The 27,225-nt window shown below is 35.7% G+C and overlaps 2 protein-coding genes across 2 annotated transcripts; one reads left to right on the top strand and one right to left on the bottom strand.

The window, feature by feature from the left end:
- Nucleotides 1-2,692: 2,692 nt before the first annotated feature.
- Nucleotides 2,693-7,671, bottom strand: LOC121776356 (salviol synthase-like). Its single transcript, XM_042173527.1, has 2 exons — nucleotides 6,601-7,671; nucleotides 2,693-3,393 (listed from the first exon to the last, which is right to left on the bottom strand). The coding sequence occupies exons 1-2, from the start codon at nucleotides 7,507-7,509 to the stop codon at nucleotides 2,776-2,778; spliced, it is 1,527 nt and encodes a 508-aa protein (XP_042029461.1). The 5' UTR covers nucleotides 7,510-7,671; the 3' UTR covers nucleotides 2,693-2,775.
- A 14,364-nt stretch (nucleotides 7,672-22,035) lies between these two features.
- Nucleotides 22,036-24,411, top strand: LOC121776624 (aspartic proteinase NANA, chloroplast-like). Its single transcript, XM_042173815.1, has 3 exons — nucleotides 22,036-22,398; nucleotides 22,480-22,668; nucleotides 23,586-24,411. Exons 1-3 carry the CDS (start codon nucleotides 22,049-22,051, stop codon nucleotides 24,409-24,411), a joined length of 1,365 nt encoding a protein of 454 aa, XP_042029749.1. The 5' UTR covers nucleotides 22,036-22,048.
- Nucleotides 24,412-27,225: the final 2,814 nt, after the last annotated feature.

The raw sequence follows: 27,225 nt of genomic DNA on the forward strand, positions 1-27,225 counted from the left end.
GTTCTTACTTTACTGATTGTGTATTAAAACTCGTAGTCAACCAAAAATGCATACACTTGTGGGACGGAATAAGTAGCAATTATGAATGGGAATTTATTTAATAATTGAAAATCAAGAAACGGCAAAAATTTGAAAAAATATTCAATCAACATAATTAATCTTATTAAGAGATTAATAACATTATTCCCATTACATTAATAATCTTGTTCATTATTTTTTGGAATGTAGGAAATTCAAAATATATGTATATATTAAATTGCACTGCTTTCATCAATCCATTCAATTAATAATGAATTGGCACTCATTAATCTCATTAATAGCCAATCAGTCGACATTTCGCCGTATAATTATATTCAGTGTCAAGGGATATAACTTAGTAGTGTAATTAATATTTGTTCTATACTATTTGTTAATACATTAATAATAATTTAATTTACAATAGATATTTTTAATATAATCATGTATAGAATAATTATTGTTAGTGTAAGAATTAAACTAAATCGTATAGGCATTCCTAATTAATCGTATACTCCTCTGTATATTTACTTCCCCCGTCCTATAAAATTCAATGTATTTGATAGGGCCCAAAAAATGATTCGTGGTTAAAATCCAGCACCATATTAGTTTGCTTTTAACTGTAGGCTAGTAAACGGTGAACTTTAATTTATACAAAAATATTCACACACTAATTATATATCCATGTCTCGTTTGAAAATTCTTTTAATTTTATTTCTTTTATACTCCCTTCTTTTAATATTTATACTCCCTTCTTTAAGGTTGACCACTTTTAAGAAACTCAATTAGTTTTCATAAACGTGTAATAAGCAACATGACTTTTGTAGAACTAACCATTAACTATCCCATTTCCAAATATTTTATATGATGATGGGAGGGAACGTCTCTCGACTCAACCTGGTGTTATTAGAATCATACATTAAAATCACATTACATTGATAAAAAAAATCTCGAAATTATGATTTGAGGTATAGTTATTTTTTAAATATATCTATATCTAAAATAAAGATATGATCAAATGTAAACTCTAAATAATGTACAAATTCTAAATTATAATCTGGATCATTAGTGAATGTCAACAGATGATAAAATAATAGCAACAAAAAATATCAACACAATTTCAACAATTGATGTTGTGTTGACATTGTGTTGAAAATATGTTGATATTTTTTGTTGCTATTAATTTATTATATGTTGACATTTTCTAACGATCCAAGTCATAATTTAGTGTTTATATACTCCCTCCATCCCCGATTAAGAGTCGCACTTTGACTGGACCCGGATTTTAAGAAATGTAAAGAAAACTGGTAAAAAGTTAGTGGAATGTGGGACCCACTTTTTTATATTGGTTTTATAATAAAATGTGAGTGAAGTGGGTTAGTGGATTGTGGGGCCTACATACCATTTATGGTAATAATGAAGTGTGACTCTTAATTGGAGATGGACTGAAATGGAAAAGTGTGACTCTTAATCGTGGACGGAGGGAGTAATATTTAGTATTTACATTTTATCACTATCCATCTAAAACATGTATATATATATGGTAGATGCCATCCCTAAAATTCACTTTCGTCGAGTTTTTATATGTTTAAGAGTTAAGACAAGAGCAAACCTTAAAACATATTTTTAATTATTGCCATAGTATTATATTCAATTGTTATACATGTAAAGTCACACACATATATAGTATAACAAAATACATATTTTAACTGTCAAAATAATCGCAAGTTGGTATAATTCTACGTCATCCATTGAGCCATAATGTATTGGGCCCGTATAATACTAAACAATTGGGCCAACCAGGATACAGTTTTATACTAGTACAGTATTTAATTTTTCGAAGTCCATTAAGTCTCATTTGAAGTGGGCCTTCCTTGATTGTGATCTGTCCATTTTAGATTAACTCCTCTCACAGCAAGAGGTGTTAAAAAATGGGAAAATACTAAACTATATACGTATATGTATATGGATATGGATATAATTTAAACAGAGATGTCACAGAGGTCCGTGTGTACGCATAAATCTTCTAATTATGTTGAATTTTATATTTAGGATTTTTTCCTACATTTTACTCATAACTAAATTATGTTAAAATAGGTGAGGTATAAATCTTGTCAGATGTTTTTAATTCTAGTAGAAATGAGAAAAGAAATTGAAAAAAGTAAGTTCAAATATATATAAAAAATTAAATATCATATCAATTACCTAGTAGAATACTATAACATCAATACATCATTCATAACTATTAAAATGGAAACGGAAGACCATAAGGAGACTTCCAAGGAGTTTGATATGAGAAGTACTTGTTACGTATTCCTTTTCACACTTTATTACTTTTAGATGAACAACTTTTTAATAGTAACAAATAAAAAACGTTTGACATTAGCAAAATTATAACACTACAAAAAATTTACCAAGCACAATTAAATGTGCTCGGAAAATAGCGAGCACCTTCAATTGTGCTCGGCAAATACCGAGCGCAAATGAAGGTGCTCGGCAATATCAGAAACGGGTGTGTTAATTGCGATCAATTTCGATAAGGTCAACGTGTGCGATCAATTTCGATAAGGTCAACGTGTTCGGCCTGACAATCTATCAACAATGGCAAGCACCATTTATGTGCTCGGTATTCCCCAATTTTCCGAGCACTTTGGTGCTCGGTAAACACTGTTTATTTTGTAGTGTTAATCCAGTAGGGTTTGCTTAATACACAATAATACATTATTATAAACCATATGATCAAACAATAAATATTGTTAACTACTGCAACAAAGGCCTCTTAACAACAGGAATCAAAGTAAGATCACATTTCCTCTTCCCCGACAAACCAGATGACTCCTTCATATCCAAATCTTTTGGTTTAATCCCATGAGGCAGAATCCAATCAAAATGGTAGAGAAGCATCGCCATTTGAATCTCTATATTCGCAATCCCAAACCCTATTGCAGGGCAAATCCTCCTTCCACCACCAAAAGGAATGTATTGGAACGTATTATTCGCCTTGAAATCGATTTGTTTTTCAAGAAACCTCTCCGGTTTAAAGCTCTCTGGATCCTCCCATTGGTTGGGGTCTCTTCCGATCGCCCAAGCATTAACTAGTACCCATGTTTTAGCCGGAATTTGGTATCTGTCGATCACGCAGTGCTCTCTGCTTTCTCGGGGAAGCAAGAGAGGGACGGGTGGGTGCAACCGGAGAGTCTCTTTGATGACTAGTTTGAGGTATTTTAGCTCATGAAAGTGGCTTTCGTCTACTTGGTTTTTGCCATCGAAGACACTTCTCACCTCGTCTTGCGCCTTCTTGAGAACCCTAGGGTTCTTGAGCATCTCTGCCATTGCCCAGTCTGTAGCTGTGGTTGATGACTCAACTCCAGCGCCATCCTGTTAATTTATATAAAAAAAATGGGTTTATTGAAAATTAGGATTTACTGCACATTAAAGTTTATTTCATTTTTAAAGTACAACCAAATTGCTCGAAAGATCATAAAGTTTAATGCATTCGCAACTCAAAAAAATTTAGCCAAAAAAACTGCTCCATCAAATTTATGATAGTGTCACACTAGCAGCTGAGAATTTATACGTGGATGTTTCTGATGACGAGCTAAACAATGTGGTCTATCCATTAATAAAAAACATTGTTTGCTAGAAAAAAGTCAACCATATTTTAAAATTTACGAGGTTGATCATAATTCGACCAAACTTCGTAGTTTTTTTTTTGTGTAACATGGCCTTTAAAAAAAGTGAAAGCTAGGTCATAAAGCTAAATCTCATGTCATAAATAAACCTATTCACACACTATAATACCATGTTCTCATGCACAATCTAAGCTACATCAATTTCGTTTATTGCATAGGTACGATTCTGTTAAGGATAATCCTCCTTAACGTTGGAATTCCACACAATCAAGAAACCGAAGCCGTGGTCGTCGAGCGCCCAAGAGGTTTGGGTCGGCGAAGACGTCCGACAGAGGGGGTTCTGGGCGCGAGAGAGGTTCTCGTCGGCAGCGATAGATAATTAGAGTTTGGTGATTCAAGCCAAGTTAGACGAAATACTGATTTCATTAATTGGTTGAATGAATATTATGGAAGACTCCACACATATTTATAATATGTGTGGATACAAAAAGATATGCTAAATCCTTATAATATCTAAACAAAATAATAATAGTAGAAGACTAATATATGCAAATCCCTAATATATCTAAACTAAAGGAAGGTTCGTATCAAATCCCCCACGGTTAAAATCCACCTTGTCCTCAAGGTGGGAACCACGAAGCAACGATGACAATTGAAAGCAACAACTTTGGCGAGGCTTCTCCTCCTGGATCAAATGCATACCGAACAACTGAATGTCTCCCTTTATCGCCTCCAAGAATGCTCAAACATGGCATGTCATTGCACGGAGGGATGAATCGTGTATCGACGTAGAGTGATGTCGAACGATGAACAATACTTGGAACATCGCCATCAAAGAAATCCACATAGAAATAGGCAGTTATCCTTACACCAGTGCAAGCACTTCCTCTCTTAAACCAACAATTCGCAACATCCTTTGATGACATTTGAGCAAAATTGAACGATGCGATTATCTTCTCCACTTCACCAATAGAACCATCCTCCTATTTATCTTCTAGCAATGTCTCCTCCTCATCACCAATCTTCTCATCATATACCCCAACGAGCCCTTGCAACGCCATATTGTCAGTCTTGACGATCTCTTCCATGGTCTCTTCCTTTGGAACATCAAGATTAGCGCCCCCATTGTTAGCGGCATTGTTGGGAACATCCTCAACTAGATTTTCGTCATCAATATTCTCCTCAAATATGCAATTCAACCGGGGGAGGAGGGCAGCTTGCTCCAATCTATAAATACGCAATTTCTCGTTGAAATCACTTACGGCAGCTAGTTGGGCCGGGCAAGACGAACGAACCTTGAAACTGGGAGCAACAACAGGCAACGTCGTTGTGCGGGACCCAACGATCGGTCGCACAGTGGTGGCTGGTACATAGGCTGCGCGTGCAGCACTTCTGGCAAATCCCAACAGGTAGGCGAGTGCGGAGGCTGGTCCGGAGTTTGATTGGTCACACGCGTGGGCTGACTGTACAGGTCCCGCGGTGGCTGTTCGGTGAAGTAGCGGGGCCGGTGGGAGGTGGGCTGGACTCGCAGCACTCTCACCTCCTCCTAAGGGTGAGGTCGGTCCCAGCACGTCTTCGAGCATCGGGGCCGGTCAAAGGTCAGGTAGCTGCGGTCTTGCTGTTGCGCCGGTGGGTCCCGGCACGTCGGGCGGTGCCGCTGCGTTCCGGGTCTCGGGTGGCGATCAAACCCTAATTGGTTCTGATGATCTCCACGATCAGATAGGTGGCCACCCCTCTCGACGTAGCCACCGCGGTGTCGGGGCCAAGCGTCTTGCGAGCGATCGCGGTACCCGATGGACTGGTATCTCGGTCGTGGGCGACGATCAGGTGGATCCAAGTGGTGTGAGACGTAGGGTGGTATTGGCTCAGGGATGCGCGGCTCCTCCAGATTGTCGACCCGCCTATCCGTCGAATCCAGCCTGAACTCCAATTTGTCGAACCGGGCCATGATCTTCTCCAGTCCGGCGGAGGAAATCTCGCTCGTCACCGGAAAGTTGCTCGGTGGGTCGCTGATTTGAACCCTCCGTCGAACTCTGGTGTAGTTGCGTGACATAATGACGTTGAATGGTGGCAGTGATCGGTAGTACTTTATTTTTAGTGAAGATGGTATCTTTTTTTTGACAGAATATGGAGGGTGAGATGCGATGGTGATGGTGGTTTGCGGAGGGTGTGCGGAATGATTCCGTTGGGCAGCAGTGTGGCTAGTTGCTGTGCGCGGGTGGATTCCCGTCGGGCAGCGACGTAGATGTGGCTCGATCGATGTGTCTAGTTGTTGTGCGCGGTGATTTCCCGTCGGGCAGCGACGTAACTATGGTTCGATCGGTGTTGTGGAGGGTGAGCTCACGATGAAAGCACCCGTTGTTAAGAATAGTCCTCCTTAACGTTGGAATTCCACACAATCAAGAAACTGAAGCCATAGTCGTCGAGCACCCAAGAGGTTTGGGTCGGCGAAGACGTCCGACAGAAGGGGTGCTGGGCGCGAGAGAGGTTCTCGTCGGCAGCGATAGATAATTAGAGTTTGGTGATTCAAGCCAAGTTGGGCGAAATACTGATTTCATTAATTGGTTGAATGAATATTATGGAAGACTCCACACATATTATAAATATGTGTGGATACAAAAAAGATATGCTAAGTCCCTATAATATCTAAACAAAATAATAATAGTAGGTGGCGTTCGGTTGCCATGACTAATATCATGAGACTATCCATCTAGGATTAAGTTGTGGGATTATTTTAGTTGGAGGGGGGAGGCTATGACTAATTATCATGAGACTATCCGTCTAGGATTAAGTTGAAGGCTTCAATCTTATGAACCAAACATGATACATATTTAATCATAAGATTTAATCTTGTCAACCGAACACCCGTAGAAGACTAATATATGCAAATCCCTAATATATCTAAACTAAAGGAACGTTCGTATCAGATTCTTAAATGATGGAAACAACATACCATTAAAACAGACTTGATATTGTCAGTTGTCAACGGAATTTGGAGCGATCCATCGCCTTGTAACCTAAGAAGAACATCAAGAAGATTACCATCACCATCACCGTCACCTTCATCATTTCCCCTGGCATTTCTCCTCTCTTTAATAATGCTCTCCAATATCTTATCCAATAGCTCATGATGCCTCTCAATCTTCCTCCTCATCCCGCTGAAAACCCTCAGCAATCTCCACGACGGATAAACATCAACAACATTGAAGCAAGTCACAAACTCCTGAGCCTCTTTGATGATCGAATTCAATTCAAAAACTTCCCCATCGCTCTTCTTCCCAAACGCAGCCTTAACCATGATGTTCAAATTCGCGGCGGCGACCTTTTCCGTCAAATTGATCGCTTCTCCGGCGCGCATAGCCACCGATTTGCAGAGATTCGACACTTCCTCCTTTCGGATCGGCCGGAACGACCCCACGCGCTTCGCGGTGAAGAGCTGCAGCGAGCAGATCTTGCGCAGCTGTCGCCAGTAGTCGCCGTATGGGGCGAAGGCGATGTCGGTGTTTCCGTAGCAGTTGATCTCCGGGGCGAGGAGGGACGGCCGGGAGGAGAAGACGGCGTCGTTTGCTTTTAGGAAGTGTTCGGCGGTTTCAGGTGTGGAGACTACTAGGGCGGAGATTTCGCCGAGTTTTAGGTGCATTAAGGGTCCGTGTTTGGTGGCTAGGTTAGCTAGGACGTGGTGGGGCGGGGCCGAGCCGGAGAGGAGATGCAAGTTGCCTATAAAAGGCAACTTGCGGGGGCCCGGCGGAAGATTCTTATTAGAATATTTAGTTGTTTTGAAAAGCGCGAATATGAATATGAATATGAATACGAACACGAAAGTGGAAGTAAGGAACAGAATAAAGGAGAAGTCGAAGTCCATGAGGTAGGGCGGACTACAAACTTAAGAAGAGATTTATATTTTTTGAAATTGGAATTGATGAGATGGTGTAATTTGATTATTTGTGAATGATGTATTTATAGGGGATGGAACATATGTACGTTCTATAGTCTTTTGTGTGCCATTAATAACTTACTATTTTAATATATTAATTAATTATAATATTTTTTTTGTTATTGCATAGTAATCAATCATGGTTAATTTTATAATAAGAAATCACAATTTAAAAATCATATTCCATAGTTTTGAATTTTTTTAGTTTTGAATTTTTTTGAATTTCGGTTGATTATTAAAAAAATATGCATATGATGTTTTCAAATTTTAATTTTTGTTATAAATGTCAATCTTAATATAAATGTTCGAGTTTTGGACTAGCCTAGTGGGCTAATCAGACTACTAGCAATAAAATTGCATAGATCAATTCAAAACATAATAATAAAAACTAGTTTTAATTACACAATGTAAAATATGTTTTCAATTATGGTAATTTTAATATATATACTTAAACTCAAAAATAATTAAATATGAAATGGTAATTTAAGATTTGCATAAATAAAATAAAACATAAACATATTTCAAGAAAGTTGAAAGTATGTTTCAGAATTTAAATTAACTACTCATAATTCATATATCTATTTTCATATTTATAGAATCTAACACACACATATATATATATATATATATATATATATATTAAATATAAAGTAGTAAGTTAACTTTTTTAATACTTATTTATATTATAAAAACAGGAGAATAGACAATATTTACATATGAGTCCAATCTATTGGGCAAGCCTATGGGATCCTCAGTAAGCCCTATTCAGGTGGCAAGTTAATCAGGTTGTAATTTTATCAGTTTAGAATTATTAGTTTTAATCATCAATATTTAGTTAGCTATACAAGTTAACTCATAAATTATTAGTTTTAATCATCAATATTTAGTTAACTCATGACTACATCTATTAGCTACTGATTAGGGATAAACATAAATTTGGCATTTAAAATTGATGTCTGATTATGGCGCAGTTCCAAAATTTGGCATTGGAAAGTTGCCTATACTCGACTAGAAACCATTTCAATTAGGTTAGATAAAAAATTTGGCGTTTATGTTTGTTTAATTTCATATGGTCATAACGTGCACACCTTTGATAAGCACGTGCAATTGGGTCAGCCGAGCAATGCCTGACCAGCCGCCAGCAGCGTGCGGTGCGTGCTAGGGCACGGTTTTGGGCCTTGCCCAGCAGCACCAACAACAGCCGACGGTCAACCCACAATTTTCGGGTTAAGGTTGAAGGCTCTCTCAATAGTTAGAGGTAAATTATTTGGATATCTTTTTCATGTTTTTTCGACAACATAAGTGTTGTTAGATATGTTAATTTTAATTGTTATTTTGGTGATTATCTAATAATTTGGTAGGTATATATCATGTGATGTTTGTTATTAGCTTATTGATTTACTTTTATTTTCGATTATTTGAACGTTTCTTTCCATTATAACATTGATTTGGTATATTTTTTTGTCATTAACAAACATTGATTAATTTGTGGGCTAGCTGATGCTAGCATTTCTAATATTGATTATAGATTTAAATTTTTATCATTACCAAACATTACTAATTTGTGCACTGATACTAGGCCTAGCTATTGTGAATTATTTATGCACTTTTTTTAGTAGTGATAAATGTACATAATAATTAAGATTGAAAAAATAATTAATTGATAATAATAAATAAATAAAATATTAAAATCAACTACTCTCCAAATCCTAGAATTCTAATCTACATATGCAAATAAATTATGTATAAAAAACAATGGAAAACATAGTTGTCTTGCTTTGTTTGATCGATGACATAGCTCCGTGATGGTATATGGATGTACTGGTGACTCAAAATATGAGTTATGACTTGTGCGGAATGGCAGTATCTCCCAACACGAACCTTAGATGGCCTTCTACAATTGGAAAGAGATCGGGATTCAAAAAATCCCACTTTTCTAGCGATTCTAGTGGACTGTTGGATTGGTATAAGGTGAAGTCTGTGGTCCGCTGAGCGGGTTTTGTTCTCTCGGAACAATTATAGCGGACCGATGAGTTGGCAGTGTTGCGAAGCTAGTGGTTTGTTGTCTTGGTTTTGGACTCGAAGCAATTCTTGATTCTAAGGATGGTTCCAACGGGCTGCCGAGTTGGTCGTGTGCGAACTTGATTGACCGCCAACTTTGTAAAGGTCATAGTTCCGACTCCAAATTAGTAGTATGTACTTCCAATCTTGACGTTTTAGGAAGTCCTTTTATTTATAAAGACCAAAATTAAATGATCATTTGATAGAAATAAAATCATGCAATATTCAATTAAATTAAATCAATATAATACATGCAAAAATCGTGCGGAAAAACACAATATAATTCTATCTTACACACAATATTAGTATATTCATTCACATTTATTACACAATTTTAAGATGTACGATAACTCCTTAATTTTAATAGACAATTATACCCATTCACATTAAAATAATTAAAAAATATATTAATCAATTGCCAAATAACATGAATGGTGCCATTTGATTAAAAAAATCTAAAGCATATAACATTGATTCTTAGTTCTTATTGCATTATGAAAATATGGAATAATTTTAAACCTTACATAACTATCTTAATTTTAATGAAATATCAGTACCCTTTTTAGTATTATGACTTGAGGTATTATTTTTTAAATACATCAATATATAAAACATGTATATATATGGTAGATGCCATCACTAAAATTCACTTTCCTCGAGTTTTTAGATGTTTAAGACAAGAGCAAACCTTCAAACATACTCCATCCGTTCCCTCATAGTTGAGGCAAAACTTTTCGACACGAAATTTAAGAAATAGATGTTGAGTATGTTAAATAAATAGATAAAAAAAAGTAAGAGAGAGAAAAAAGTAGAGAGAATAAAATAGAAAGTGAATAAAGTCAAAAAGAATAAAGTAAGAGAGTAAAGTAAGAAAGAGAAAAAAGTAACTATATATGAAAATGACTCAACTATGAGGAAACTTCTCGAAATAGAAAAATGACTCAACTATAACAAGTTTGTATAATTCTACGTCATCCATTGGGCCATAATGTATTGGGCCAACCAGGATACAGTTTTATACTAGTAGTATTTAATTTTTCGAAGTCCATTAAGTCTCATTTGAAATGGGCCTTCCTTGATTGTGATCTGTCCACTTTAGATTAACTCCTCTCACAGCAAGAGGTGTTAAAAAATGGGAAAATACTAAACTATATACGTATATGGATATGGATATGGATATGGATATGGATATGGATATGGATATAATTTAAACAGAGATGTCACAGAGGCCTGTGTATGCGGAGAAAATATTTATTGGTCCTTCCACACCACCATGGCACCATGAGGTGGTGTGTCCATCCAATTATTTATTGACAATTAGAAATTTAAAATGACACATATCGAACTATACATACAATTATTTAGGAAACATTCATTATACCACTTTTATGGAAAATGCATAATATAAATATGGATATTACCAATATATTTTCAGCTTCTATATATATTTTATATTTATATTTGCACTTACAATAATAATAATATCTAATATGTACCGCAATTAAAAATGTAATCCTACATCATTTTGTTAATATTATTTTATGTGTGTGATTTTCTTTTTCTTATTTTTATATACATAAATAAATATATGTATATATTACACATAATATAATAATAATAACTTATATGTACCGTTGATAAAAAAAAATGTTACTAACATTTGCGGGTATACTTTTATGGGTATGATTGTCTTTTTTTCTTATTGATTATGTATATAAATAAATATGATATATATATATATATATATATATATATATATATATATATATATAAAGCATGACGGTAATTTAAATTTATTTTCATATTGATCTACTTGAGTGAATATATAACCGTTTATATGCACTAAAAAAATAGAAAAATTACATTATAGTCATACGTTTTTTTAATTTATGTTGTAAAATTTTTAGTTATATACATACACATATTTTTAGTTATAAAAAAGAAAGAAAATCATACACATAAAATAATAGTACTAACAAAATGTTGTAAGATTGTATTTTTTATAGCGGTTGATATGGGATATTATTATTATAGTATGCGCATATATAAATATGAAATATATATAGGAGCTGAAAATATATTGGTAATCCATATTGAGATTGCAATTTTTCATAAAAGTAGTATAAAAAATGAAATATCATAATCAATTACCTAATACTAGAATATAACATCATTCATAAATATTCCGAAGGAGTATAAGGGCATTTTTGTTGCTTTTTTATGTTTGGGGAAGGGGTGTTGGTCTTGGTTTTGTAGCTTGCTTCTCATTTGTCTAACTCTTGGCTAGATATCCACTTTGTTTAGATATTGTTGTGTTAATGATCTTGTTGTTTGTATTTTTTAGATTGAATTTTGTTCTTTTAATATTTACCACCTTTTGTGGTTTGAGTTTTTTATCCAATAAAAAATGACCATCGACGATGTCTAGAGGTAACATATGTCATTTGTGCATACTCAATAATTTATAGAGTATTAATACTCTTCCATTCCATGTTACCTGCACATTTAATTTTAGGTCATAAATTTTGGATTGATTTTTTAGTGTAATTAAATTAGAATTTGAAGTATAATGAGATATCACTTAATTAAGGAGCGCTTAACTTAATCTAACATATTAATTAAATACATTAATTCTAACTTCAACTAGAAATAGTGTAAGTAGATTGTGACGAGCCGAAATGGAACAGTGCAAGTAACATGAGACGGATGAAACACCAATGTATAATATGGCATCTATATTTTTCAAAAAATGCGAAGTATTTCAAAGTAAAATAGGAAGTAATTGGCATTGGTATAGTAATAAATGCGAATATTTTGAAATAAATACGTAATTGACTATAGGGCTGGGTCGATACGATATATCGTATCGAAAATTTTGTATCGTTATCGTATCGAAAATATCGATATGAAAGAATTTTGTATCGAAAAAATTTTGTATCATTATCATTATACGTAATTTTGTATCGTTATCGTATCGAAAATATCGATATGAAAGGATTCCGGTATACCGAAATTTCGGTATGGATAACATCTATATCGTTACCGTATCGAAATTTCGGTATACCGTTCTAAACGGTATATCGAAATTAAAGGGATATCTATTTATATATTTTTAACTTTTAACCTTAAAAAATTAATTATATTATATTATTATAATCAATATAAACGATATGTATCAATAATTCAATATATATTAATTTTCGATATATTTCGGTATACCAATAATATCGATATATATCGTATATTCGATATAAAACGGTATACTGCGGTATAAGAAAATTCATATCGTTATCGTATCGAAAACTTACGATACGGTATTGTATCGTACCGAAAATTTTGGTATACCAGAAATTCGATATTTTTCGGTACGATACGATCGATATATCGTTTTTTGTGTATATATTTACCCAGCCCTAATTGACTGTCATATTAATGTTGCATATTTTTCGACTCTTGCATACCGTAATTGATTGAGGCACTATATATTAGAGGTGGTCAATATAATTTACGAAGAAGGATCGAATTAAGTAAAATGGCCAAATTATTTCTACTTCTCTTGCTTCTCGTATCAGGTAGTATATAAATATATTCTAGTGAAATTTTTTAAATATATTTTATTGGATAAATAATAAAATGTGTTTTGTAGTTGTGTTAGGTGCCTTTGTTGAAGTGAATGTGAAATATTTAATAAAATTGGAATGATACATAGAAGTGAATAGACACATAAATGTATGACTAAAATTGATAATAGATATTTAGATTGTAAAGCTAAGTGCAAGAGTAGATTCAAAAGTAAATGATATTGCATTTCCAATGGATTTGATCACATATGTATTTGCGTGCAATTGCAAACACGATTGTGCATCATTGTAAAATGCTGATTAGCTTAATTTTGTACGATTTCAATATAAGTTGAAATTTCATTTTTTTGGTGAATGTGATGTAATTTTGATTGGTGACTCTAATCACATCAAGGGGCTAAGATACGTGCCCACTCATCATTGAGTAAATATTCAGTAGCTCGGACTGACACATGCCTGTGTCCAATGGAATGAGAAGAGAAATTAAGAGACAGAGAATATTTTTTAATAATTGTATTAAATGGACATAATGAGGCTGGCCATAAACTGATTTATTTATTAAAAAAAATCGAACCGATTCAGTATTAATTGTGTCAACTAAAAGTCATCAAATGTTTTGGACGATCATACCCTTTAGTTTTATTGCAATTTTTATTATCTATGAAACACCAATACTTCATTTTTGTATTTTATTGTGCATTTACTTCTAGTGAACGTGTCTTAACAGAAATAATACATCTATGTTCAACCAAGAGTTCCGGTTTGCTTCTCCCTACTTCGCCGGAAAATTGATCAGATCTGGCTCCAACCTCCTCTTCGCTCTCCTCCTTATTCCGGTGACTCTCAACTCCCCTCCCTTTCTCCTAAAAAGCAAAAAGTGGCCAACTTAAAATTGAAGACAGTAAAATAAAAAATCTAATTTCAAGAAAAAAAGAGATTTGATTAATAATGGTGGTGATAGCCGTCAATTAAGAGTAATGGCTGGAGGGATGGAGACGGTAAGTTGCATAGTGGCAGGGAATGAAGTGTCGGGAGATGGGGATATCAGTAATATATAAATAGTTAATTTTAAGTTATTTTTTTATTTTAAATGTTTGTATGAAAGTATCTAAAATAAATAAATTATGATCAAATTAAAACTTTAATTAAAACTAACTTTATATCTCCATTTTGCAAAAGTACATTGAAGAATTCTATCATTGGTAAAGGGTAATTTAGTAAAAGTACATAAACATTAAATATATTTCTTGCCTATAATGACCATAATGCCCTATTATGGCCAGCCATAACGTGGCCACATAGCTTTTCCCATTTTTTAATTATGATTGACCACCTTTTTCCCATTTTTTAATTATGATTGACCACCTTTTTCCTCAGTTTGTATTTTAGTTCATTTGTATAAAAATGTAATATCAACCAAGAATAAATAAGTTCAACTTCTACCTAAATATTTTTGGAACATATGAATTATATTAAAGTTTAATTAATTGAATGGGACAGTTGATTAGTTCTACAAAAGTCAGGCCATCCACAACGCTGTCTCTATACCGTCTCTTAAACCGTCTCTTAACTACTATTTGAGCACTATTTGAGGGCCCCACTGTCCTTTTTTCCTCCATCTCTTAACTAAGAGACGGAACCTGCAACGCTCCGTCTCTTAACCGTCTCTATACCGTCTCTTAATTACTATTCATTCAATTTAATTTATAAATTTTTTTTAAAACCCAATTCAATTTAAACAAACACACTTTATTAAAATTAAAACAACATTACAACTTAACATTAAAAAAACGAAGACATAATTAAAATTCTAAAAAAATAAAAATGACATAATTTAATCTTCTCCGCCAAAATTTTCCCAAATGTGCTCAATTAGATCCTCTTGGAGTTGGGTGTGGGCGCTAGAGTCGCGTGTCCTTGCCCGAATAGCCAACCGTTCTTGTATAGATGGATGCGCTCCACTTCGCGGCGGACTACTTGCGGTTGAGCTTCCGGGGGATTCGGGGTCGAACCAATTTCCGGCATCGGGTCCTTCGTCTCGGACAATCATGTTGTGCAAGATTATGCACGTATACATGATGTCGACCATGCTCTCCATGAACCACGAACGAGCCGGGGCTTTGATGATGTTGAAGCGCGCTTGGAGAACCCCGAACGCCCTCTCCACATCCTTGCGCGCAGCCTCCTGCTTCTGCGCAAAAAGAGCCTGCTTTGGGTTCGCTGGCCTGCCGCACGTCTTCACGAAGGTCGGCCACTTCGGGTAGATGCCGTCGGCGAGATAGTACCCCATTTTATACCGCCGGTTGTTGGCGACGAAGTTGATGGCCGGCGCTTTACCATCCAAAACTTCGGTAAAGAGGTCGGACTGTTGGAGCACGTTTACGTCGTTGTTCTAGCCAGGGACCCCGAAGTACGCGTGCCAGATCCAAAGTCGGTAGTCGGCAACGGCCTCGAGTACAAAATTGGGTGGGTGCCTTTGTGGCCGCTCGTGTAGGAACCCCTCCAAGCCACCGGGCAATTCTTCCATTGTCAGTGCATGCAATCGACACTGCCAAGCATCCTGGGGAATCCGTGCACTTGTTCGTGCAGGTTGAGGAGGAACTGACAATCCTCCGTGGTTGGCCTCCGGAGAAATTCGTCACTGAAGGCTGCCCGGACGCCTCTGCAGAAGTTGAGCAAGCACAAGCGCCCAGTGCTGTCTCCGATGTGCAGGTATTCGTCGAATATGTCGGCCGTTTGTCCAGTCGCAAGCTGCCGGATGGCTGCAGTACATTTCTGCAGCGTCGTGTGGCTGGGACGACCGACCGCGTCGAACCCTTCTCGGAAGAACTCCTCCCTGGCCGCCAAAGTATTCGCTATGTGGAGAAATAGCGGTTTCCGCATGCGGAAACGGCGACGGAAATAGGTATCTCCCCAAATCGGGTTATCGCAGAAGTAGTCGCGTACTAACCGTGCGGCGGCTTCCTCCCGGTTCCGATTGATGTACTTCCGGGAGCATCGTGGGGGTGGTGCGGCTTCCTCCGCCTCTCGTCGTCGATCTTCTTCGAGTGATTGTTCCATTAATTGACGCATTTGCTCAAAAGGATCCATTTGTTTGAGTTGATTGAAGATGGAAATTGGAGTGATAGAGAGGATTTGAGAGGAATAGATGTGTGTTTGTGTTTGAAATGAGTATGAAATAGAATTATTTATAGAGTAAAAAAATTAAAAAATTTAAAAAATGAAAATAAAATTTAACGGTAATATTACCGTTTGAAAAAAAAATTTTAATTAAAATCGATTTTTTTAAAAAAAAACGAATTATTGCGTCATCAGTGACGACGCCCACTCGCGGGCCAGCGAGTGGGCGTCACGCACGCATGGGGACGTGCCACGTGTCCCTGGCGCGTGACGAGCCATCTCGTCTCGTGTCTCGCCGAGACGAGCTACGCGACGAGACGGGCGCGAGATAGAGACGAGATGGGCGCTGCAATGCGTCTCGCGGGGGTCTCGTCTCTCCGAGACGAGACGCGAGCCCGGCGCGAGACGCGTTTTGGATGGTCTCATGCTGCCTATTACAAGTTTATGAAAACTTGAAAGCTAATTGAGTTTCCCAGAAGTTTTATACCTTTGACATTGTATTAATCAAATAAAGAGAACATTCATGGTCTCTGTGAATTTTTTATTTAAAAAATGAAAAAAAGAGATTCTCAGGTTGAGTTACATTATAAATAGATTTTAACTTACAACTATATAATTTTGTTCACAAAGCATCTCAGACTATCAGCATCACTAAAAAAATGTCTAAAGATACTTTTTTTATTTTTTATTTTTATCAATTAAGAATACTAATTTGTGTATTTAAATGCATAACATTTTTCCATATAAGATAAGTTTGTTATAGTGCATCCCGGTTTGCAACTGTCCGAATATTTTAGTGTCTCACGCGTATTTTACTATCAAATTATTACTATTTTAATACTATTATTTATCGTAGAAATGGAAATTATAATAACATAACAAACATCTTAATATCGTATTAATACTACAAGAAATGGAAGTTTAAAATATCCTAATGATGGAGTACTCAATCTTAATAATAAAATTAAACCACAAAAATATGTACTTGCAAAAGCCAAATTAATTAAAAACACAAGGAAAAGCAATTGAAGAAAAACACTTCGTTAAACGAGAATGATGCTCACATAAGGTAGGTAGCATATCATTTCTCTTGATCTTCTAATGTTATGAATAGCGAAGGAAAATAGAAATGGATTAATCATAGTTTTAAAAAATAAATATTTCTAAGAAATTTCATTATTACTGGGGGCTATGGGCCCACACATAATATACCTACAAAATTAAAAATATATATATACATGGATTATGGATTCAAAAAAATAACTTGGGGAACTTAAATCCATATTTTCAACGACAAATAAATATGTATCTTTAAACAAATGCAAGGTCCAAATCTTGTTGATACTCAAGATTTCAATGAAACGCTCGACTATAATATGGCAACAATATAATGTTAATAAATACGAATTATTTCAAAATAAAACGGTAAATAATTGGGATTGCAATATTAATGTGGATGATTTTCCGATTCTTGGATATATATAATGAGGCAGCAACACCATCGGAATATAGTAGATGCAACCAATATATTATTAGTAAACAAAAAGAAAGGTTAAATCAAGTAGAATGGCTAAGCTATCTTTAGTTCTATTCTTCCTTGTATTATCAGGTATACATATTTATTTTTATTGGTTAATTTTAAATTTATTATTATTAGATAAACAATAAAATCTGTTTTTGCAGTGGCAGTGGGCACAATCGTTGAAGTGAATGGACAACAAAAATGCACAACTATAATTGATAACAGAGGTTGTAGCCTTCCAGATTGTGAAGCTAACTGCAAGGCCGAATTCAAAGGGGAAGGATATTGCGCTCCTAATGGATTTGGCCGCATTTTAGTGTGTAATTGCAATTATGATTGTGCATCAAAATGCAATTAGCTTGGCTTACTATTTTAATTCATCTTGAAATTTCAAGATTTATTTTTATCCATGTGATTCTAATAACACTAGATTGAGAGATGTTCCCTCTCATCATCATAGATCAATAGTAACCATCATTTTATTATCTCACAATTGCAAGAAAAAAATAATAATTAGCTCATTACACTCCTATTTCATTGTGTGTTGTTTTAGGTCATTTGTAAAGAATCAACCAACTACAAATAAATTCAACTTCTACCTACCACCACATGTAGTTAGCTAGACATTTTTATTTATTTAATTATCTATATTTTTTTTGTAACATACATTAAAGTTTAAATAATTGGAAATGGGACAGTTGATGGTTAGTTCTGTGATACGAGAATATCTCTACGAATATCCCCAAATCTCTCTTATTTAGTTTAATATTGATTTAGCATATATTTCCCATATATTATTAGGATCTTTATTTTCTTGTTCTCTAAGTCAGGATAGTCTTATAAATAGGAGGCATTGTATTCTTCCCATTCATTCAATAAATATCAATTATCCTTCTATTTTATTTTCTCTTACTCTCTTTCCTTTCAAACGTGCAAAACGCACACAATCATAATTTTGACGCCGGATTGATCGACGGGCAAAAGCTCCCGCGACGTTCGACGCAAAATCTACGAGTTAAGGAACTTCATCCTTAACAATTGGTGCTTTCATCGTGATCTCTTCCCCCGAATCGTTGTCTACATGTCGTACAGCTACACCGGATATCAACTCCGGCAGGCGGATTACCACCCATGGCAGCCCGTATCTCAACCCCTGCTCCATCCGAACAGAGCGTTAGATCAACAACCATCATATCCATATCCACAGGATGGGAGACTCCACCCACAACACCATCCCTACCAAGCCCGTCAACCCACTTCCTGGGACCCGCCATGGCTGCGCCAGGAAACTGCGTATCGGCAACCATCGTCCTACGAGCCAAATTCGTACTCGCCACCACCGCCCTCTTGTTGGGACCCGCCAACGTTGTGCACGCAGCAGGGATACTCTCAGCCTTATCAACCGCCTCAGCAGCCACGCCACACCACGCTCAGACAGCCCACTTGCTGGGACCCGCCATGGGTGCGCACGCAGCAGAGTTCTTCGACCTAAATGTGATCAAGTTGGAGTGGAAGGGGTTTTGTTAGACCATGAGGAAACGAATGGATTTCTAAAAGCTTCATCACAGGGTATGACTATACAGGAGTTTTGTTTCCAAGCTCAACGTGAAGCACTGGAGTGCATTCCGGTGGGATTGGATTTCTGTGAGATGTTCTGTAGTTATGGCGGTAAGGCAATGGTGATGTATTGTCCACGACGACCGAGAATGCGTGTGATCGTAGGTATTCACGAAGTTGATGAAGGTGCTATCAATGCTTTAGCGGTGCATCATCATATTTGGATTGATATTGGGTTTGTTGAATACCGAAAGGTGGGCGAGACTTCCCTAGGAATTATTGCTTCGCTTTCTCCTAGTCGAGTAAGTGCAAAGCAACGGTCGTGTACGTTTGATCCAGGAGGGAGTATTTTGCGACACTTTGCTCGTGATTGTAAAAAGATTGAAGCATTTGATGGTTGGGAAACAACAACAATTCAGATGTGTTATCATCCACAGAATTATGTTCTTAAGCTCGGGACTTCTGTGGGTGTCCTTGCACTTCGTCAACTTTGTGCAATTCTTGAGGATTTGCATACATTTGATCCGGGTGGGGATACCTCGCCAAAGCTTCTAGTCGCGACACTCTTTGTTTTGTCGTGGTTTCCACCTTGAGGACAAGGTGGATTTTAACAGAGGGGGAGTTGATACGAGAATATCTCTACGAATATCCCCAAATCTCTCTTATTTAGTTTAATATTGATTTAGCATATATTTCCCATATATTATTAGGATCTTTATTTTCTTGTTCTCTAAGTCAGGATAGTCTTATAAATAGGAGGCATTGTATTCTTCCCATTCATTCAAGAAATATCAATTATCCTTCTATTTTATTTTCTCTTACTCTCTTTCCTTTCAAACGTGCAAAACGCACAAAATCATAATTTTGACGCCGGATTGATCGACGGGCAAAAGCTCCCGCGACGTTCGACGCAAAATCTACGAGTTAAGGAACTTCATCCTTAACATTCTGCAAAAGTTATGTTGCTTATTACACGTTTATGAAAACTAATTGAGTTTCCTGAAAGTGGTCAATCTTAAAGAAGGGAGTATAAAAGAAATAAAATTAAAAGAAGTTGCAAATGAGATGTGGATATATAATTAGTGTGTGAATATTTGTTGTATATATTAAAGTCCACCGACTACTAGACTACAATTAGAAGCAATCTAATATGTTGCTGGATTTTAATGACGAATCATTTTTTAGGATACAGTTGGATTCAAGGTAACAGAATTAATTATGAAATCGTGATGAATTAATTTTACTTTACCATTGCTGCATAAAAGTGCAAATTTCTGTAACTGAAGATTTTTATGCCTTAAAAGTTCAGTCAAATAGATAAATACTCTATCGTTCCTTAAATTTTGTCACATATTTTCATTTTCATCCGTCTCACAAAATTTGTCACATTTCACTTTTACTATTTTTGGTAGTATACCTCATGTTCAATTAACTCATTACTCGCATTTTATTATATAGTAATAGGCTAATAGCTAATATATAAAAGTAGGACATACTATCTACTAACTTTTTCCACCCACTTTCTATTACATTTTTTAAAGCCTGTGTCCGATTAAAGTGTGATAAAATTTAAGGAACTGGGGGAGTACTAATGAACTTTTCTCCTTTATCATGTGTGATGGAGTAATTTTTTGATTGATTTATATTGGAAAAAATAATAAAGACTTTTATTCATTCTACTGTACAAATTAACACTCCAAATTACTAATCTTCAATACTATATACAAATACTAAATTACACCTTCAGTGGATTTTAATTAAGAAATGTAAAAGAAAATTGGTGGAAAAAATTATGTGGAATACGACTCTCACTTTTACATATTAGTTTATAATAGAATATGGGTGTAATGAATTAATAAAAAAGTGAGAGTCAGTTACTAAAAATGGAAAAACAATTTGGACATTATTTCGTAGACAACCGAAATGAAAATGTGAATACTATCTTGTGGACAGATAGAGTACATCTAATCAATGGAATATTTATTTATTTATTTATTGTTTACATCTTATCAAACCGTTTTGCACCTTTAAAGTATGAGTAACTAATTAAACCGTTTTGAATCCGGAAAATCCGTCGTTTCGGTCGTGAATCGTTGACTGATTACCCGATTTTCCAAAGCAATTTTCAACATTCCTAAAAGATAGTGTGCTTTGAGATTCCATTTCTTATCTGCGCACAACGTAAAAATACCTTAACCACTCCGCGACAAGCACCTTAGTCAAATATTTACAAAATTAAAAAATTTAATTATGCTTACAAAATATTTTGTTATATTTACAAAATATTGTATTTGATTATATATTTTCTTATTTTATTACTCCCTCCGTTCGTAATAAAATTACTAATGACCTTATATTCTGCTAATTCACCTCAATCATATTTTATTATAAAATATCATTATTTTATTTAACAAAATCAAACAAAAATACTTAAAACATTTACCAGTGGAAAGATGGAATATTGAGTTATACCTTCTCAACCCCACGTTTTAGACAGCCCACAATATACAAAGCTGGTAAATATGAGATGAATTCGTATATATATGTATATATATATATATATACACGCTTCCCTTCCAAAAGAAATACCCACGGCGGCTTTCCCTTCCTTAACAAGGAGTACCAAATGGGTAGGCCAAGGTGTATGCCGCAGCAGCTCCTTTTCATCTTATTTCTCATTGCTAATTCCTTCAATGCCGACGCCGCCGGGGTCAAATTCGAGCTCATCCACCGCCACCACCTGCATCCAGGCGGCGCCCTTCCGCTGCGGAAGCTAGTCCACAGCGACGCCTCTCGCTCGCAAGCCATGTCAAGGAAAGTGAGGAGCAAATTCAATGCTTCCGGTGAACTTCCGTTGCATTCCGCCGCCGACTACGGCGTGGGGCAGTACCTGGTGAAGCTCAAAATGGGGACGCCGGGGCAGCATCTCGTGCTGATCCCCGACACCGGGAGTGACCTCACTTGGACCAAGTGCAGGTACACTACTCTGTTATTTTTTAAGAGGATCAATAATGGTTTCCCATTTAAAGATATTTTACCAACTGATCCTAATTGCAGGTACAAATGCCACGGGGATGACTGCGGCAGGATAAAGACTGGCCACCGCAGCCGCGTGTTCCACGCTGATCGCTCCTCGTCATTCAAGACTGTGCCGTGCTCTTCCACCACATGCCAGACTGATCTTGTTGATCTCTTCTCCCTCGCTATCTGCCCATCTCCACTCGACCCCTGCGCCTATGATTACAGGTTCTTTCACACACGCACTTCATTATTTGCAAGTAAAGTTGACAATTAAGTACTCTTTTATCTCTTCAAAAGTAGATGTCACACTTTTTTTTGTCCCACAAAAAATGTTACTACATTTCTTTTTTAAATTCTGTTTTATATTAAATATAAATATATTTTGTAGTATTTTCTATCTCCACTTAATATACAAAAACATCTCCTAAAATTTCATTTTATTATCCAAATATGACATGTATTATTGAATGGTAGGGGCATTTGGGGTTGAATTAGTCATAGGCTGACTACACCCACCTACTAGTGTGAAATTAAAATTAAGAGCTCTACTAAATGACATGAATATTATGATAGGGACACTCCTACCGTCCATCATTAATTGGTTAAAGTTGACTCACTTAAATTTTAATTGTCACATTTTATTTTACTATATTTAGTAAGATCTCATATTTTGCTATTTCATTTTACTATTATAAAATTAATAAGAATAATATAAAAAATAAGATCCATATTTTATTAACTTTTTCTTCTATTTTTATAGTTAAGTAAAACTCGCACTAGTCAACTAATTTTGCAAAAATAATGAGAAATGAAAGTATAAATTAGTGAAATGTGGGGTTGGGAAATTAATTTGCGGATTGAAAACAAAAGAAATTTGATAGAACTAATCGCGGACGAGAGGAACATTTTTTTAAGTGAATTGAAAGCAAGTAGCAACCCTATCTTAGATTTTCTCTCACATTTTGTTAGGTCACTATCACAAAATTTTACGTATTTATTTATTTTCCTAGTATTATAGCATTTCTGGAAAAAGAAACCTCATTTATTGAAGCTCACAAAAATGAAAACAAATGAGCCTAGCTCTCCATGTTGAATAGAATAGTCTCATTAATTATTTCTTTCCATATTCACAACACGATTAGCTACGTGGATGGCACGAGCGCGCAGGGCATATTCGCCCACGAGACCCTCACGTTCAGCCTCACCAACGGGAGAACGGCGAGTCTCCGCAACGTCCTCGTGGGCTGCAGCGAGTCCTCCACCGGCCGGAGCCTACTCGGCGCGGACGGCATAATGGGACTGGGATACAGCACCAACTCGAACGCCGTCCACGCCGCGGGCGCGTTCGGGGGCAAGTTCTCGTACTGCCTCGTCGACCACCTGAGCCCGAGAAGCGTCTCGAGCCACCTCATCTTCGGCTCCTACAAAGACGCCAACGTCTCCGTGGCCTGGATGCGGCACACGGAGCTAGTGCTGGGCGCGATCGGCACGCTCTACGCCGTCCGCGTCCGAGGCATCTCGGTTGGGGGGGCGATGCTCGACATCCCGGCCGAGGTCTGGGACTTCGGACGCGGCGGCGGCGCGATGCTGGACTCGGGCACGACGCTCACGGTGCTGACGACGCCGGCTTACGAGCCCGTGATGGCTGCCTTGCGGGGGTCGCTGCGCGGTTCCCAGCGGGTGTATGAAGGGGAAGTGGGCCCGCTCGAGTACTGCTTCAACTCGACCGGGTTTGATGAGAGGGTTGTGCCGAGGTTTATGCTGCATTTTGTGGACGGGGCGAGGTTTGAGCCGCCGGTGAAGAGCTACGTGATCGATGACACACCCGAGGTGAAGTGCCTCGGGTTCGCGGACGGCGGGGCCGGGCCGGGTGCGAGTATTGTTGGGAATATTATGCAGCAGAATCATTTGTGGGAGTTTGATTTTGGCAACAGGAGGTTGGGGTTTGGTCCCTCCTCTTGTGCTTAGACTCAATTTGGCCACATTGGTGTCCCTTTTTCTCATTCAAATTTATATATATATAGATTGCATGAAATGAAAATTGTTTGAGGGTACATGAGTGGGTTATAGTGATATAGTGCCTCATTAAAAGTGCTACTAATAACATGATCATGTGATTGTGATGGTTAGCATTGTTGAGGATTCATTTTGTTGTTTCTTCGCTTCTTTGTCAACACTACATCTTTGTTTGGTTTGGTATACTTATGTTTTGACTTTGAAGTAAAAAAACTACGGTTAGTAAAGTCTGTCGTGATTGTAAGTAGTACTCCAACAAGAATTCAATTTTGTATAGCAACTCAACGCTAACTTGCTAAGATATCATTTTCTTAATTACTAGTATAATGAAGTAAATTTAAATCTTTTCCCTTAAATTTAATTTTTATTTTCAAGATTCTTGTAGAGATGCGAAAATAAAATTAACAAGTGTAAGTTCAAATATATATAAAAATATGATACTATAGTATATCATACGTACCTAATATAATATAAAATCATTTTTAAATTATTCTGAAGAGGTATATATGAGAGCATTTTTGTTGCTTTATTTATTGTGGGGGTGTATTGGCGTTAGTTTTGTCAGACATTTTTCCTTTGTTTTTGATTTAGCTACATATCCATCTTATTCAGATATCGCTTTATTCAAATATCGTTGTGTTGATGGTCTTGTTGTTTGTTTTCGGTTGAATTTATACTTTTAATGTTCATCATATTTTGTGGTTGAATCTTTTATCTAATTTATACATATATAAAATGGCGAGTTTTGGCCTTAATCTTAAGTATTTATTAGTTTTTGGGTATAAATTTAAATATTTAAACTTTTGGGTAAATCTAGATATTTGTAGTAACTATAATGAATATAATGTGTAATAAATGTCATAAAATAATTTAGGCGTAACAGTTACAAATATTTAATTTTTAGTTTAAATATTAGGAGTATGAATTTTGGGTCACTAATGAAATCATAAAGTATTTATTAGTTTTTGGGTATAATACTTTTTCTAGGCGTTTCTTCTATAAAGTATCCACGGATTTTTTTTAAACTATAGCCAATTTTCACTAAATAATGATTAATGATTTAGGCGTTTTTTTCAAAATCACTTAGGCGTTTCCTAGGGTTGCTAATATAAATTAATACTATTTATTAATTGTTATTGATTACCTATATAGAGGAGGCATTTTTGTGTGATGTATGATGGAATTTGAAAGGTTTAAGAGATTGATGTTGTCTTTGTATCTATAAATACATGTTCTTTAGTTGTGGAATTATCTTTTCATTGTGGTTCTATATTTTTTTTTGTTCACGTTTCTCGACGACAAATTGTATTAGAGCATGGGGTAGAGGGGTCGTAGATGACGCGATGATGTGGTGGGATTTATGTGTAGCATCATTTTTCTGCAGCTAGACACATGCCCAATTTGCATTTTTGATTTAATCTTTTTCGGTATTTTTATTATTATTAGTTTGATTAATTTTATACTAGATTTATTCAACGTTTGAGATTAAATGTGTAATATGTAAGTTGTTGTAAACTACAAAAGTTAATCTTATATGCTAGAAGATTATTGATAGAAACACCATTTACATGTATTGTTTTCTCTGCAGGTGTTCAGTCCTATGAGTTCTGTTGGAGAGTGACGAGTTGTGAAGAATCTAAGGTTTTAGTTTATAATGTTGATTTTAAGTTTAATGTTTATGTAGTGTATGAGTAATTATCCATTGGGTTTAATTCTTTATTGTGATAGATTTTTATCTTCCTACTCCATGATTTAATGTTTAAACATTATATTATGTGATTGTTTCAAATTTATTATGCTTCAATGTTGATTTGTATAGATTTTTTATTCTCTTATAACTAAAAATTGTCACTCATATTGTTCATTATTAATAATAATTCTAATTTTATTTAAAACTGGAAATTAATACTTTAAAAATATATAATGTGCGTAGCACATGGGTGATACTAGTAGTAAAATAAAAATCGACCATTGACGATATATAGATATCGGATAAAGTTTGTCACATTTTTCCATTTCCGTCCATTACACAAATTTATCACATTTTACTTTTTACCATTTTTTGTAGTTGACCTTATATTCCACTAACTCATTCTCACTCAAATTTTATTTCAAAACTAATCCACTAATTTTTTTTACTCATATTTTTAAAAAATTTCTTAAAATATATGTGTGGTTTAAGTGTTGCAAAATGGAGTATGTCATATGCTATGTCATATGTGCATACTCAATAATTTATGGACTACTATTGTAATATTTTATTCTATACAGAAATAAGTCAATTTGTAGGATATATGGGACGATGTTTGATAAATGCACAAAGATAAAGACAAATTTATGGCATTCTCCAAATAGATTCTAAAAGGTAACAATGCGGGAAATTGGTCAACTGCAATTACTCAATACTAAGAGCATCCGCAGCGGTGCTCGCGCCGACGAACGGTGTCACAAAAGAATACTTCCTTCGTCACAAAAGAATATGCACATTGGATTCGGTATGAGTTTTAATGCACAGTTGGTAAAACAAGTGAGGGATAGAAAGATAAGGTAATTAAAATGTTGTTCGTGAAGAATAGGTCTCACTTCATTAGAGAAACAAGAGTTTAACACCTACTACAACACCACATGTACACACATATATATCTCCAATATAAATATTTTAATCAAAATATAACTATAATGAAAAGAAAATTATATATTGAAAATTTAAAACCCATTTTACAGAACATAAGTTATAAACCCAATCTACAGAAAGAAATTTAATAA

The sequence above is a fragment of the Salvia splendens genome, chromosome 18, assembly GCF_004379255.2.
Source record: "Salvia splendens isolate huo1 chromosome 18, SspV2, whole genome shotgun sequence".
Taxonomy (NCBI): Eukaryota; Viridiplantae; Streptophyta; class Magnoliopsida; order Lamiales; family Lamiaceae; genus Salvia; species Salvia splendens.

Excerpts from the sequence above, each read along its gene's own strand:
- LOC121776356 (XM_042173527.1), bottom strand. The coding sequence starts at position 7,509 with ATGGACTTCGACTTCTCCTTTATTCTGTTCCTTACTTCCACTTTCGTG. Across the intron at positions 3,394-6,600 it reads ATATCAAGTCTGTTTTAATG|GATGGCGCTGGAGTTGAGTC; the intron begins GTATGTTGTTTC and ends ATAAATTAACAG.
- LOC121776624 (XM_042173815.1), top strand. The coding sequence starts at position 22,049 with ATGGGTAGGCCAAGGTGTATGCCGCAGCAGCTCCTTTTCATCTTATTT. Across the intron at positions 22,399-22,479 it reads CTCACTTGGACCAAGTGCAG|GTACAAATGCCACGGGGATG; the intron begins GTACACTACTCT and ends TCCTAATTGCAG. Across the intron at positions 22,669-23,585 it reads CCCTGCGCCTATGATTACAG|CTACGTGGATGGCACGAGCG; the intron begins GTTCTTTCACAC and ends CAACACGATTAG.